Below are 14619 nucleotides of genomic sequence, written 5' to 3' on the forward strand. Positions count from 1 at the left end.
TTGTAGGTTCTGTATCTGTATCACCTTAGCCCTAGAACTCACACCTTGAAAGTACTTTCCATCCCTGGGCCCCTTCTAGTTCATTGGAAAGTGGAAGGCTCCTTCCAGAACTTTCATTCAAGGAGGGCACCCAGGCCAATCATCCCTTCCTTTCCCACCAGGCTACCCTCCTGTAGGGTTTCCCACCATGTCCCTCCACACCTGCCTTCTCTCTTTTCAGTTTCCTTCTGTGTGTTGTCTTCTCCTTCAGAACTGTAAGCTCCTGGAGGGCAAGGGTTATCTTTTCTTTTGCTTGTATTTGTATTATCAGAACTTATCAGAGTGCTTTGTACATAGTAATTTCTTAATAAATATTTGTTAACTTACTGTTTTTTGAGCCCCTATGAATCCTTTTTTTCTGTGTGGTAAAATACTGTCCCATACCCAATAATCATATTGTTACCCTGAGTGCTTGTACAGGAGCTGGCGGTTCATTTCTAAGTGGGGGCATAAGCCAGATAGAAAAATCCCTTATTGGGTAAACCTTCAAGATTGAGCCGAATTCCTGGGAGCCCAGAATCTTGAGCCCAGGGTCACAGGTTACATTATCATTACCTTTGAAGCCAACAACTCTAAACCTTGTTTGTTTGTTTCACACATGATGACACTGAGGTCCAGAGAAGGAAAGGGATTGCCCATGGTAACTCACTAAGTTCAAGGGATGAGGTGCTCTCTACCTCCCTAGTTAGCTGAGTAGCCCCAGTCATTAGGAAGTTTGCCTAATGACCAAGTTGTCTCACCTCCACCAGAATCCCTCCAGTGATGAGGTGCTCACTACCTCTGGGCAGTTCCCCTAATTAGGAAAGTTTGCCCATCCAGCATCAGTTTCTGGTCTCAAACCTCAGGGGTAGGCCAAGGGCTTGTTTCTTGGTGTTCTTCACTTTTCTTCACAAAAATAGATCTCAGAGCCAAACACAAGGATCCTGACTACCAAAGGGACAGGGTGGGAGAGCCCAGCATCACAGAGCAGAGTCAGTACAACCAAAGTGATTCTCCGATAATTTATTCAGAATTTTAATATAAACAGTTAATTGTTCAATGGTTTACACACAGCAAGATTTTTTTTTTTAATATTTAAAGGCATCTCTGTACATGTCACTGCTTGGCTCTTCGTATGAAAACATTGAAAAAAGTAATCAAGCTTTTTTTTTTTTGTTTCATTTTGTTTTTCTGAATTTTTTTTGAATTTTTTTGAAACCATGGCACATTTGATCCTTTTACACATTATTGTCAAACTGGAGGCATTTGCAAGAGGAAATGGCACCATTCTGGGACCTGAGGAATAGGCTCTTCTCAGGGACCCCTGAGCCAACTGGGAGCCTGGCTCACCTCTTACGGCCCTAAGCCAAAGCCCACCAAGTACTCTTTCCAGATTCAGCCCCTTCACAAACATCACTCTAACTTTCTAACCATACCACCATCTCCTCTTCCTTCTTCTCCCTGAACTCAGAGACCCTGGGTAATTTGGGGGAAGGGGGATGGTACTACTGGGGAGTATTTCCCACACAAAATCAACACATTCTCAGTCTATATAACAGAGCATTATGAAGGATGGAAGCAGAGTCACCCATTGGCAAGGAAGTCTGGGAGATTCCCAGAAAGAGAGAAATACAGCCCAAGACCTTCAGGGAGCAGAAAGATGCTACAACAGCCATGGCTGGGAACGAGACGTATGGCAGTGGGTGTGGCCTGTGGGATCCCAAAGCAAGGAGGCTCAGTGACTGACCCACCGTACATCCTAACTAGATGGGAAAGCTGAGCTGACTATCCTGCTAAGGCCAAAATGAACCTGTTTTGTAGGCAGTATGGTACCCCCATTCCCAGTTCCCACCCTGTGTTGTGTTCACTACTGACATAGCTGACTTAAAAAAATAAATAAATGAAAGCCTGAGTAAGGCAGACGTCAGAGCTAGCCTAGGGGTGACCAAGAGAACAGAGGACACCAGCTACTCTGGCCGAGGGCCCTGCAGCCAGCACTGGCTCCCCTCCCACTGGTACAAAGGAGAATTCAGGACTGAGTAAAATGTTGGCTGTTGAGCAACTCAAAATGCAAAAACCGATTTTTACTTTGAAGCCATCCCAGAAAAGGCCTTTTCCTTGGAACAAGAGTCTTAATTTAACAGATATAATCAAACACTGGAAAAATAAAGGAGTCCCAAGCCATCAGAGTTAGGGGAGAGCCAAGCAAGAGAGACCAGTTCTAACTGAAATATACAGAAAGTTGCAATGAATCTTATCATCCCCAAAGGCATCACACGTCTTTCTCCAGCTGGTCTAACACCTTGAATTCAAAGCATCTGGAATTAAGGACCTGGCTGAGGTTTAGTTTGGCCAGGTTTGTTATGAGGTGACTGGGGCTGGGGCCACAAGAGAAGGAAGATGGAAGTTTTCTCTTCACTGCTCACCAGAGCCCCTGAGAAACCCACATGAGGGAAATCTAAACCACATCCAAGCATATTTATGGCACAGAAGTCATTCAGGAAGGATGACAGAGTCTCCATAATCAGTTGGTCTCAGGAGTCTTTCAAGGTTGCCTTTCTCCCATCCTGGGGGAATCTTGTTAACTTTAGCCCCTTGTTCCAGAAACTAAATGAGCCAGCTGGCCAGCAGAGCTCAGGAATCCCTGTAAATCTGCTTCTTCCCTGCACCATTCTAGGCCAAAGCTTTCCACAGCAGGGCTCAGCTGAACAGCCAAGTTAGCTGAGGGCGAATGCAGTGGGATGCTGTGTTCCAGGGATGACTGAGGTGTGCGAGTTTAAGGCTGAAGTCACACTCACTATCAGCTAGGCACCAAGAATTAATTGAAAGGACACATCTGGAGCACAGGGACCTGTCCTTACCTTCCCTCTCTTGCTTCCTCTTAGCCCTCTTTTTTTCCCTGCCTAGGCTATTACATCAGAACAGCATCCAGGCCTATGACCTCCTCAGAACACAGCTGTTAGAATCCCCCCCCCCCAATCCTTGTTTGAGCCTTCAGATCCAAGCAAACAGGAGAATACACTCAGTCTTTCCATGGCAAAAGGATGTTTTTCTAGAATTCTCCCTGCTCGAAGCCAGGTGAAGGACAAAGTGAAGCTGACTGCCTCTTCCCCACACCCCACATGCCAAACTTGTGGTTGTCTTGGTCACAGCTGGTCATCTAAAGCATAGATTTAACCTTAGCATCATGAAGCTAGCCACTCAGCTGTCACCCCAATTAACCAAGGACCAAGGGCTCACTCTCAACATGATGCAAACGTTGGCTTTCTGCAAGACACCTGACTACTTTTCACTCCATTAATAAGCTTCTCTTTGTGGATCTGCATTAACCAAGTCTTGCTACATATATCCACATGTGCACGTGGACACTGAACAATTCAGGGTAGGGAGAGACTGAAGCAATTCTGTTGTGCACAGTAAAATACTAGAAAAGAAAAAAACCCAAGCTGTTATTGATTTTGGCACTTAGTGATGCCTGTGGAGTATATAGACCCTTGAATTAGTGTTAAAACTGCCCTTGGCCCTCAGAGGGTGAACCCAGAACATGGCCACCCTGCTCCAATGAACCGTCTGAGTTCTGTAAATTAAAAAGGGTCAACAGAGGTCAGTTAAAGGTCAATTAACAGCCAATCCAGGTTGTGCCAGTTTCCTCTTTGTTTCTTTGAATATTTGCTGCACTGTAAAAATTATCACTTTTAATTGCATTTTTCCCATCCAAAGAATATGACAGAAAAAATAATATGTTGTACGTTTGAGTAGAGGTCCAGCACCAAGTGCACACGGGGGCCCAAATGGGGAAAGTGCACATGGATTTTTAACATTGGCAATAGCTCGACCTTTGTGATTCTGCCCCTCCCCCATGAAGACTTCCCTTGAAATGACCAAACCACACAACAGATTTGTACTCACAAGGCTCTAACAGGTCGCTGAGACCACAAAGTTCTGACGGAAGAATTGGATCCATTCCTGAGGGTAGGAACCAGGAGAGACACAAACGCTTCATTTCAGATGGCAATCTCCTAACTGAGTCTCCTCCCTGGGAGAAACAGCCTGCACTAGAGCCAGATGGCAAGGTCAAAAATTATGCCAATTCTGAATTGGTATTCTGTTAAATCATGGGGTTTGGGGAGGAATAACACACATGAGGGTCCCTATTCCACTCACTAGATCACATGAGGAGGGACCACACCCTTCTACCTGAGCCCACCCGCACTGACCCCCTTGGGTCTCCAGCATTGCCATCCACTGACACCAATCATTCTGGCTCAGACTGGGCCCAGAATGCTTCCAGTCCAAATCCATCCCTCATTGAAGACATCCTTACAAGACTGAGGTAGACTGTGACAGAAGAGGAAAAAAATCATCACACTGCATCCTCCTGCAAATTTTTCATCAATAAAAATTGACACACTTTTCGATTTCTTAAGAAAACAAATTTTACAGTGATTTATATTATATTAAAATAAATAAATTTTATTTTCCTAATAAGAAAACCTTTTCTGAATTAGAAAAAATGTGAGAATACATCTCTCTTCTTTCCTGACAATGTAGTGTTGAGCTGCTCACTACTACCTATTGGTTACTAGGGAAAACACAAAGCCCTACCTCGGTTTCCTCGTGGTGACTTTTGAGCGCTCGCCCCCTTCCATTTGCACCTTTGTCCAATCAGACCCATGACAATCTTTTAAAGGCTATCACTTCTATGCTATTTGTGCAAGGGGAAACTCCCCCCGTGCTTAGTCACAGGCTAGGCCCAGGTTGCTTTTTCACTTGTATCCCTGACCAAGAAGTTATGAGGCTGGAAGGAGGATCATTACTACTGCTCAATCCTGTTCTTAATCACAATTTTGGGAAGGGAGAAGCAGCACCCGGAAGCCTGCGGTAACAAGGCCACGGAATACCTGAGAACAAGTGGGCAAGCAAGAGAGCATGGGGAAGAGGGAGCCGGGACCACCACACCCTCAGGGGTGATCGTTGGGAGCAACCTTCTGAGAAACCAGGCTAATGGATCTGCTCTGTCTGAGCCGCCAATGAAGAACAGCTATGGTTTACGGGCCATGGACAATAAGGCCTGTATTTCACACCTCACCCTCCACCACCAGCCTCTACCTTTGCCAACCTCCAGATCAAGATGGCGCTGCCATGGCCAAAGGTCAAAGACCATGCCAGGGACCATGTCACCATCTGGGACAGCCTTGGGAGCTGCTGCTTCCCTACCCACCTGCACCACAGAGGAGACACAGAGGTGAGGACAGTGAGGATAGGATGGTTCTGTTGTGACTGACATCTATTTTCTAATGCTTTCCTCTCCATACATTTGTTAATATGTGTCTATATTGTTTTTTTCAAAGTATTTGGGCTGGGGGGTGGGACTCCCCTGCATTTCAATATTGTCCTCTAGTACTTATGGAAAACCTACGAGAGAGAGAGAGAGAGAGAGAGAGAGAGAGAGAGAGAGAGAGAGAGATGGACAGGCATGGGGATGAAAGAGACATTTGAGAGAGGACAGAAAGGAGGAAGAAAAGGACAGAAGATGAAATGGGTCCAGAAGCAGGAAGAAGAGGGGTGGGGGGAGGAGAAGAATGAAGAAGGGAGGAAAGGTTGGGAGAGAGGGGACAATGAGAGGAAAAGAGGCAGAACAGGAGAAAGGAGGAAGAAGATGGAGGAGTGAGAGAAGAGACAAAGGAGGAGGGGGGTATCTGTATCTATCACACTTGTGCCCACTGAGGCCTCAGCTCACAGTTCTTGGCACACATGCGTACGAGCACGCACACACACACAGACCACAGACACACACACACACTAAATCAGAAACCTATTTCTAAAGCCTCATCAAGTACAGACTTGTCTCTTGGCTCCTCAACTTGTGATCAGCTAAAATTAGTTTATTCTCAGATCAATGGGTCACTTTCAGACCAAAGAAACCACACCCGCAGAACACAGACCAAAAAAGCCCAAACTTAAGAATCAAAAAGTCAATAACTTATACGAAGTTAATGTTTAAAACTTAAAAAAAATTAAATATGTTTAAACCCAACAAAGGTGTGCTTTAGGTTGCCACAGTGGGGGTGAGGGGAGGAGAGAGCTAGAGACCTCCATTCAATTGACCTTTTTTTTTCCTGTCTTTCTTTTTGGTCTTGAAAGGATCCCCAGCTTCAAGCTGAACCCCATTTTCTCCCCCCATCCTCCCAGAGATCCTGGCTCCCAGAAGATGCAATTACCAAACATAAATGAACATGTGAGAGAGGGAAGGGACAAGCGTGGGGGCTCATAACAAAAACCATTGGTTTGGGGGTAATGTTACCCCAGCGAATTGGAGGAGGAGAGGCATATGCCCCTAAGGCGTCCAAAGCCCCCGTGAGAATGATGCAAGAATCTTCCATTGATGTGTGTACACCAAAGGAGACACACACCGGAGGTATAGACACACAACACAGATACACACACACACACGTGTGCACACTCACATAGGCTCACACACACAAGCACACATACTGGAGGGTTTCAGACCCATGAAAAAGTGTGAGAGCAGCAGCTATTGGTCAATCTGAGGAACTAATATAACTGATTTGTGGTTTGTTTTTCTTAAAAAATATTCTTCAGTCTTAAACAAAAGAAACATTTTCTGGGGAGTATCCCGGAAAGCCTGGAATTCTGCTGGAAAAGGATTTGTTTGTGATTTGGTTGGTTGGTTCCCCCCACCCCCTCTTTTGAAAGTTTTTCTCCCCCACAAACAAGTGCTTTGCTTGGAGAAACCTGGACCCTGGCAAAATGTCCTGTGTTCATGAACACAGCAGGCCAAACTTCTCTCGGAGCTCAGGAGCTTCTCGTTTGGGAGCGGTTGTGACTGGGGGTGACCAGAAGGCCAGCAGCCCCAGGAGGTTTTCCCCCAAGACACAGGGTTCACAGTGGGGTCCACAGACAGCCAGGCACAGCCACAGTGGCAGACAATGACAGAAACGAAACTGGGCACCCAAGTCATCAAACTGACTGGACAGAAATGAGAAGGGGGTGGAAGGGGAAAGAGGGGCTAGGGTCTGAGTCGTGTGTCGGTCACACGGTGGCAGCAATCAGAGGAATCCTGAGATTTCCCGGAGTGGGGCGGGCCGTCCATCCGGCGAGAACATCAAAGCCCCTGGGGGAGGCTTAAACACTCGTCCCCAGTAGGGAAACGTTAGGAAGGGTTCGACCTTGGCAAGGAGAGGATGCGTCCATTCTTCTTGCCCCCGTTCATGTGGGTATAAGGTATCCGCTCCTCATAGTTTCCCTTAAGGCCCAGGGATGGCCCATTGTCCCTCCCCAGGACCTCGTCCCTCTGGGAGTAAGAAGAAGGGTCCAGGGGGATGCTTTCCATGTTTTCAAAGTCCATCTCAAACTCCTCGCTCTCGGGGGGCTTGTTTTCCTCACTGTAAAAAAAGGAAACCTCCCGGAAGCTGGGGTGGAGGTCGTCTTTCAGCATCTCGATGATCTCGATGAAGGTGGGGCGCATCTTGGGATTGTACTGCCAGCACATCTGCATCAGGCTGTTCCTGGAAAAGGAGAGAGAGAGAGAGAGTCCTTTCAGGCTGAATTACTTTCGAAGGAGCACTATGATGCAATAGGAGTCAGAGGCCCTCAGTTCAAATCTTGCCTTGTTCCCTTAATAGTGCTATGACCTTGGCTAAGTTAGTTTACCTCTACTGGATTTAGCTGCCTCATCAGCAAGATGGGGGGTGGGAGGGTGTTGGATGAACCAGCCTTGAAGGTTTCTCTCCAGTTCCAAACCTATACTCCTGGGATCCCCTCCTTTCTGTGAATACACAGACCCCAGGACTCTGGAAGCATGTGGCCACCAAGGTGGCTCCCTCTTGCTGCTGCTAGGCTTCCATGGGCATGACTGAACTCTGGAATGTGCAAATGGGCAGCCCCCAGGGTAGGACTCTCCAGTCAGATTCAGGGTAGGAGAGGGCACTTAAGGCTAAAGTATTCAGACGCTGGCAGAGCAGATTGTAAGATTTGAAAACAACAGAAATAATGGCTTATTCTGACTTTCTGGGGGCATAAAATAGAGAGCCACAAAATGAGAGGAGGACACTGAAAACACATAGTGTGAGAGCAAGGAGGGCTCACAGAAAATAGAATGTCAGAGCTGGGAGGGCCCTTAGAACACAGGATGTCAGAGCTGAGAGGGCCCTTAGAACACAGGATGTCAGGGCTAGGAGGGCCCTGAGAACACAGGATGTCATAGCTGAGAGGGCCCTTAGAACACAGAATGTCAGGGCTAGGAGGGCCCTGAGAACACAGGATGTCAGAGCTGGGAGGGCCCTTAGAACACAGGATGTCAGAGCTGGGGAGGCCTTTAGAACATGGCATGTCAGAGCTGGGAGGGTCCTTAGGACATGGATAAGCCAAGACAGTCCTCTCACTTTAAAATGGCAGAAATTGAGGCCCAGAGAAGGGAAGAAACATGGAAGCAGGGAAAGCTAGATTTGAATTCCAGGTTCTGAAGTTCATGAGCCATATGACCATGGACATATTGGAAGGTATGGCTATATTGTGGAAAGAGGGCTGGATCTGTAGCCTTGGGTTTGATTCTCAGCTTACTATCCTTACTACCTACATAACTTATATCAAATGACTTGCCCAGACTGGGCTTTCTTCTTCCTCCTCTGTGAAATGACCGGGCAGCTGGGCTCCCCTTCCAATTCTCAATCTTTCATCCTCAGTCTTTCATTCTGTCTCAGCCTCTTCTGCCAAATGAGAATAACCACCTAGACATGTGATCCTGGGCAAGTCACCGAAATGCTCTGAGTCTCAGTTTCTACATCTATAAAATGGGGATGACCCTAAATGTGCCCTTGTGTTAGAGCAAAAGGAAAAGAACATTTCACAGAGTGACAGCACCACCATGGAGAGACTTGAGAACACTGATTCAGCAATGAAGAACTGCAAGTCTGGAAGACCGAAGACAATCACGGCACGCACGTCCAGCGCTGATAGACTCAAGGTGCAGAATGATATGTCTATTGGGGCACAGCCAGTGGGGGAATTTGTTTTGCTAGACTATGTGTATTGACTATGATGGTTTAAAATTTTATTTCTATTAAAGGTGAAAGGGGAAAAGAGAGGGGAGAGAATAAGCATTTACAAGTATCTCATTTGGTCCTCACAGAACCCCTGTGAAGTAACCACTGCTGGTATCATTTTACAGATGAGGAAACTGAGGCAAACAGATTTAAGTGACTTGCCCAGAGTCACACATCTAATGGGAAGGAGACATAATAAACACCTGTAAAAATAAGTTTATTCAAAAATTACTTGTATTATTCAACTCCCAGGGTGTTGTGGGAGTCAAACGAGATAATATATATATATATATAAAATTCAATTGATATGATTTATTATTATTATTAATTTTCTACCTCAAGTTTACTGTAGGGAAAATATTTTAAGAGCTACAGAAATGGGAACTATTATCGCAAAAAATGAGAAAGGTTAGTATTATTCAAACATACCCATTTCTTTTGTCAGGGCCCATTTCAATCTCTGCCTTTTCAAAATACTTACACTCTCTCTGGACAATTATCAGGTTGGTCCAGGTACCCTCCGTCCATCACAAATTTCAGGACCTGCTCATTAGACAGGCCTTGGTAAGGCTGCTCAGCCAGGCTGCTGATCTCCCACAGGACCACGCCAAAGGACCTGTGAGTCAGAGGGGGAAGGCAATGCTCAGAGGGAAATGCCAGAAGCTTGGGCCTTCCTGTGGGCAGCCCCAAAGCTCTGAACCCCACCCTCTTCCCAACTCATTACTGAAGTCCACAAGGGCCGGGGAGACCCTTGGACTGGGCAACATACCCTTCTCACTTACCACACATCCGAATAGGTAGTAAAGACGCCATCTTTTAATGATTCTGGCGCCATCCACCTCACTGGGAGCAAGCCCTTGCCCCCTTTTCGATAATAATCTGTCTCATAGATGTCTCTGGTCATTCCAAAGTCTGGCAATAAACAGTTCAAAGGCTGTTAGAGAGAGAGCTCACAGACAACTCCCTCCCCTCAACCCATTTCCCCAGCTCACCAACTTCTCCTTTCTCAACCACACATTCTACAAAAAACCTTGAAAGTGACTAATTCGGGGATTCAGGAATCAAGCCTAGACATAGACTTGGTCATTTTAATTATCTGATCATGTTATTCCACCGCCAGAGAAATTTTCAGCAGCTCCCTCTTGCCTCCTGAGTAAAGTTCAAATTCTGCCTGGCATTCAAGGCCATGAACTTATTCATGCCATGAACTCTCCCACCTCCTTGCCTTTCTTTCTGCTGTTCCCTCCTCCTGGAATGCCTTCCCTCCCTCTTCATTCTGTATTTCCTCTCCATCCTTTAAAGGTCAGCTCGTGCTGCATTCCTCAGGAAACCTTGCCTTCATCACCTGCTCAGTAACTACTCCACTCCCCTTGGACCCTGATTAGTGCTTAGCCCCTAATGTTTGCATCCCATAATATTGTCTATTCTTATTAAGTGTAGTTGTGTCTCATATCTCTCTATGAGAACAGGGCAGCAGGGGTATGCTGGAGCCAACTTGCTCATGAGAGACCTGACTGTTAAATTTTCAGTGTGAGCATTTATCCCTCAATAAGTCAGGGCTTGATTTATCGTTTTGTTGACTCCCCACCCTGGCTCTGGACTTAAGCACAGATTAAATTTCAAAGTGTGCTATGCAAATTCTCTTGTTAGTAGGGCTCCCCCATCACCACCCTATGGACCTGGTTGTTAAACATTTACTAATTCTCCCCTACCTGGAAGGACCTTAGAAACCATCTATTCACGGAATCTTAGAACCATAGGGTCACAGATCTGGCACTTTGTTCTGACTGCTTCTGACACCCTGGACTGCGCCACTGTATCTCAGCTGCCTTCTCATCCTGAAACAATCCTTCAATCCACTTCCGGCTCTCCTTCTGACTTTGCACCTCTCTGTGGGTACCTGGTACCTTCCCTACCTCTGTCAGCCCTATCCCCCTCGCTTTTCAGCTCCAGTTAGAATGGAAGTTCCTTGAGGGCAGAAACTGTTTCTTCCCTCTTGTATTTATATCCCTCGTGCTTAGCACACCACCTGGCATATAGTAAGTGCTTAATAAATGCTTTTTGCTTGCATGACTGCAAGAAAACTTACAAGTCATGTAGTCTAGCCTCATTTTGCACTCAGAGAGGTTCACTGACTTGCCCTGGGTCACATTGGGAGTAAGCGACAGAATTAGACTGTATGTTCTCTAAAATTTTCCTTTCTCTCAGCATTAGAATACAGTAGGCGCTCAATGACTGTCTGCTGAGTCACAAGGAGTCAAGCAAATGCAGTCCCGTCTCAAATCTGGTCTCAGATGAGATTTTTTTTCTCCCTGAGCCCCAACAACCTACCTCCTATCTTTACGGTAAAGTCTTCGGCAACCATACAGTTTCGGGCAGCAAGGTCTCTATGAACAAATTTCTTGGCATTCAAATAGGCCATGCCATCCGCAATCTCCACAGCCATCTGAATGATCTCCCGGAGGGTGGGGGGAGGGCGACCAGGGTTGTTCTAAAGGGAGAACAGGTGGGTGAGTGGAGTAAAAACTCTCAGAAATGGGCCCAAAAAAGGTTTTGTTGTCCAGTCTCTTTTTTTGGACCAACTGACCTCCGCATCTGGCCGCAGGGAGCGGAGGTAACTCTTCAGGTCCCCGTGCACCATCAGCTCCATGACCACCAGGGTGGGCTGCCCTTTGGAGACCACGCCTAGGAGGCGGACCTGCAGGGGGGGGGAGGAAGACAGGCTTGGCTTAGGCAAGTGTCCCTAGGTAGGGCTTGGGGGTGGGGTAGGGCAGGCAAGGGAGAAAGAAGAGTCACAAAACCCAGAAGGGTCCTCAAAAGGTAGAGGTGGATGCATTGGATGAAAAGAGCTGTCTCTAGACAACGCCAACACCATTTTCCTTAGAATACAGATCTACGATGGTCATTGTATTACCTTGGGTAACTCCCTTTTGTCCTCTGCCCTCAGTTCCTCTGTTTCCCTAAGACCATGAATTAACACCCCAGGACAGGACCCAGAGAAGAGTTTTCTCTGCCTTCTCCAGACTGAACTCCCTACATAAGGTCAATGCCTGGATCCCATCCTCCTCAGCCCCCTGGCTAGAACGGGAGCTCTCTGAAGGCAGGACTTGGGTCTGCTCCTCCTCTCTCCCCTACCCTTCACTTCTGAGGTGGGCTGAAGACATGTTATCTATGGAGCGATTTCCCCACCACTATATATGACCTTGGATTGGTAGCACTCTTGATGTGTGTCTCAAAGCCACCATTGCCGAATACACACAGACATCACTCACCACATGATGACAGCTGAAGCCCTTCATGACTGAGGCCTCATTCAAGAACTCAATACGTTCCCGGAGGCTAGCAGACTCATTCACCGTCTTCACCGCCACGCGGGTCTCGGCCTCCCCCTTGACAATGTCCTTGGCATTGCCCTCATAGACCATGCCAAAAGAGCCTTGGCCAAGCTCACGGAGGAGGCTGATTTTCTCTCGAGGTACTTCCCACTCATCTGGTACATAAACTGCAACAATCCACAAAAGACATCCATGTGTTTGTGGGACATCCATGGTTCCCCATGACTTACAGAGTGCTTGGTAGTCACCCTCACCCCGGAATCTCACCACCACCCTTTGAGGTTGGGGCCATTTTGTAGAGAAACAAACTAAATCCCATACTTGCCCAAGATCACAAAGCAAGTCAGGGTAGGAGTAGAACCAGGTCAAAAGCACAGATTTGAAGCAGAGAGAGACCTAGAGGTCATCTACGCCAATGCCCTCATTTCATGGAGGCCCAGAGTGATGCCCACATTGATGTGGCCACTAAGAGGCAGTCATGAGTGGAATGGAGGGATTCCTGGTGCACTATCCACAGGCTGCCTCTCAAAATTATATCCACTCAGTCAGCAGTGGGATCCAAACCCATTCCTCTGGGGAGAGTGAAGTCTAAACATGTGGCTCCTTCACTCGTCCTCCTACTCCTGCCCAGGGAAGAGCTGGTAGGATGGGAGTTAGGGAGCACAAGTGCTTTACAGAAACAGCAAGGTGGGAAAGCAACAGGCCCACATACTTGACGTTTCTCTTCTCCTCACTCATGGGTAGCTCACCACTCATGACAGACATTTTCTATTTCTGTTCTAAATTTCTGATGCATTGAGAGTGGAGGGCAAGGCTGATACAACCTCTAGGCTTCTCATGCATGTTCTTGGACACAGATAGGATGGGACGTCCGGAGTATAACTCAGGGTTGGGGACCCAGAACTCCAGGCCTAAGGAAGGAAGGACTGGAGCACTAAAGGTTGGCCAACTCTGTCACCCCTCACCCTCTAATCATTCCTTCAATAGAGAGGACATATATGGATTGGGGACACACACACATACACACATGCATGGGCCCACATGTGACTCAGTTGCAAGTGGAGAGGAACCAAAATCTTCTAAAAACAATGGCCCACATGTCCCTACAGGGCAAGGTGCTCACCATCACTGGCACTGAGGTATTCTGGATTGGAAGAGGCGAACAGTGGGCCCTTCGGTCCTTCCGTTTGCCTGGAATAACAGGGAAGGAAAAGCCCAAATGCCTTTAGGTTCTTTTTTGTTTGCTTTTTGGAGGGGGAAAGGCCGGGCAATTGGGGTAAAGTGACTTGCCCAAGGTCACAGGGCTAGTAAGTGTTAAGTGTCTGAGGCTGGATTTGAACTCAGGTCCTCCTGGGCCAGTGCTCTATTCACTGTGCCACTTAGCCCCCCTTGGTTTTAGGTTCTACACAGAACCCTAGAGATTGTTAGATTCTTTGGGGACTCCTAAAGGTCATTATATTCCGTGTGGAACCCTGGAGTTTATAAGATTCCTCCTGGAACACTAGGGGTCATGAGATTCTTGGTGGAACCCAGAAGTTGGTTAGATTTTTATTGTAAGTCCCTTGTGAATTCATTCATGTAACTAAATTACTACAAATTCACTAAGTTTTTAAGAACCCTGTGGATCACTCAATTCTTTAGAGAGACAGAGGGGTTCAGAATCCTATAAATGACTCAATTCTTCAGGGAATTGGATTCTAAATGAGACCTTGGCATTCTGGAGGGTTCACATTTTTCTATGGAATTTTGGGATCTCTAGGTTCCTTGAAGGTATATTCGTTTTATAGAGGAAGTGGGATGGGAACTGAAATCCCAGATTCTACCAAAGTCGGTCAGAACCTTCTCTGTAACTTAAGACTTTTAAAAAAGTTGCCAAGGGCACTGAAAATTGAAATGACTTGCCCAGGGTCATAGAACCAATAGTGGACAGAAGTAGGATTTGAACCCAGGTCTGCCTGGTTTCCAGGCCAGCTCTCAATCCACTACACCACTAGAACCTACATCTCATCTGATGCCCTAACCCAACCAGAAATTATCTTTCCTTTCTCTGGTGTCCCCAAGTGTGATAGGAGTACAAAGGACTATTCATTCCCTTCTACTCTCCAGCATTGTCCCTGTACAATATGGCCTATTGGTACAGGTGTCATAGCCTTCTTGTGATCTCCAAGGGGACAGAGGGACTATCTGTCCTGAACCAATCC

General features: G+C 46.8%; 1 protein-coding gene across 4 annotated transcripts in view; it reads right to left on the reverse strand.

The window, feature by feature from the left end:
* Window positions 1-1026: 1026 nt before the first annotated feature.
* Window positions 1027-14619, reverse strand: part of INSR (insulin receptor) — a 153417-nt gene continuing 139824 nt past the window's right edge. For all 4 annotated transcript variants that reach the window (XM_069092371.1, XM_069092295.1, XM_069092218.1 and 1 more), the window contains 7 exons: window positions 13542-13609; window positions 12356-12585; window positions 11671-11781; window positions 11415-11574; window positions 9866-9995; window positions 9565-9699; window positions 1027-7547 (listed from right to left, as the gene is read on the reverse strand). In XM_069092371.1, coding sequence (XP_068948472.1) covers window positions 7193-7547; window positions 9565-9699; window positions 9866-9995; window positions 11415-11574; window positions 11671-11781; window positions 12356-12585; window positions 13542-13609 — 1189 coding nt within the window. In that variant the 3' untranslated portion in view covers window positions 1027-7192. The remainder of the gene's footprint in view (window positions 7548-9564; window positions 9700-9865; window positions 9996-11414; window positions 11575-11670; window positions 11782-12355; window positions 12586-13541; window positions 13610-14619) is intronic.

This window comes from Petaurus breviceps, unplaced genomic scaffold (assembly GCF_028583685.1).
Source record: "Petaurus breviceps papuanus isolate PSGF00001 unplaced genomic scaffold, PetGlider_PUasm1.0 103, whole genome shotgun sequence".
Classification (NCBI taxonomy): Eukaryota; Metazoa; Chordata; class Mammalia; order Diprotodontia; family Petauridae; genus Petaurus; species Petaurus breviceps.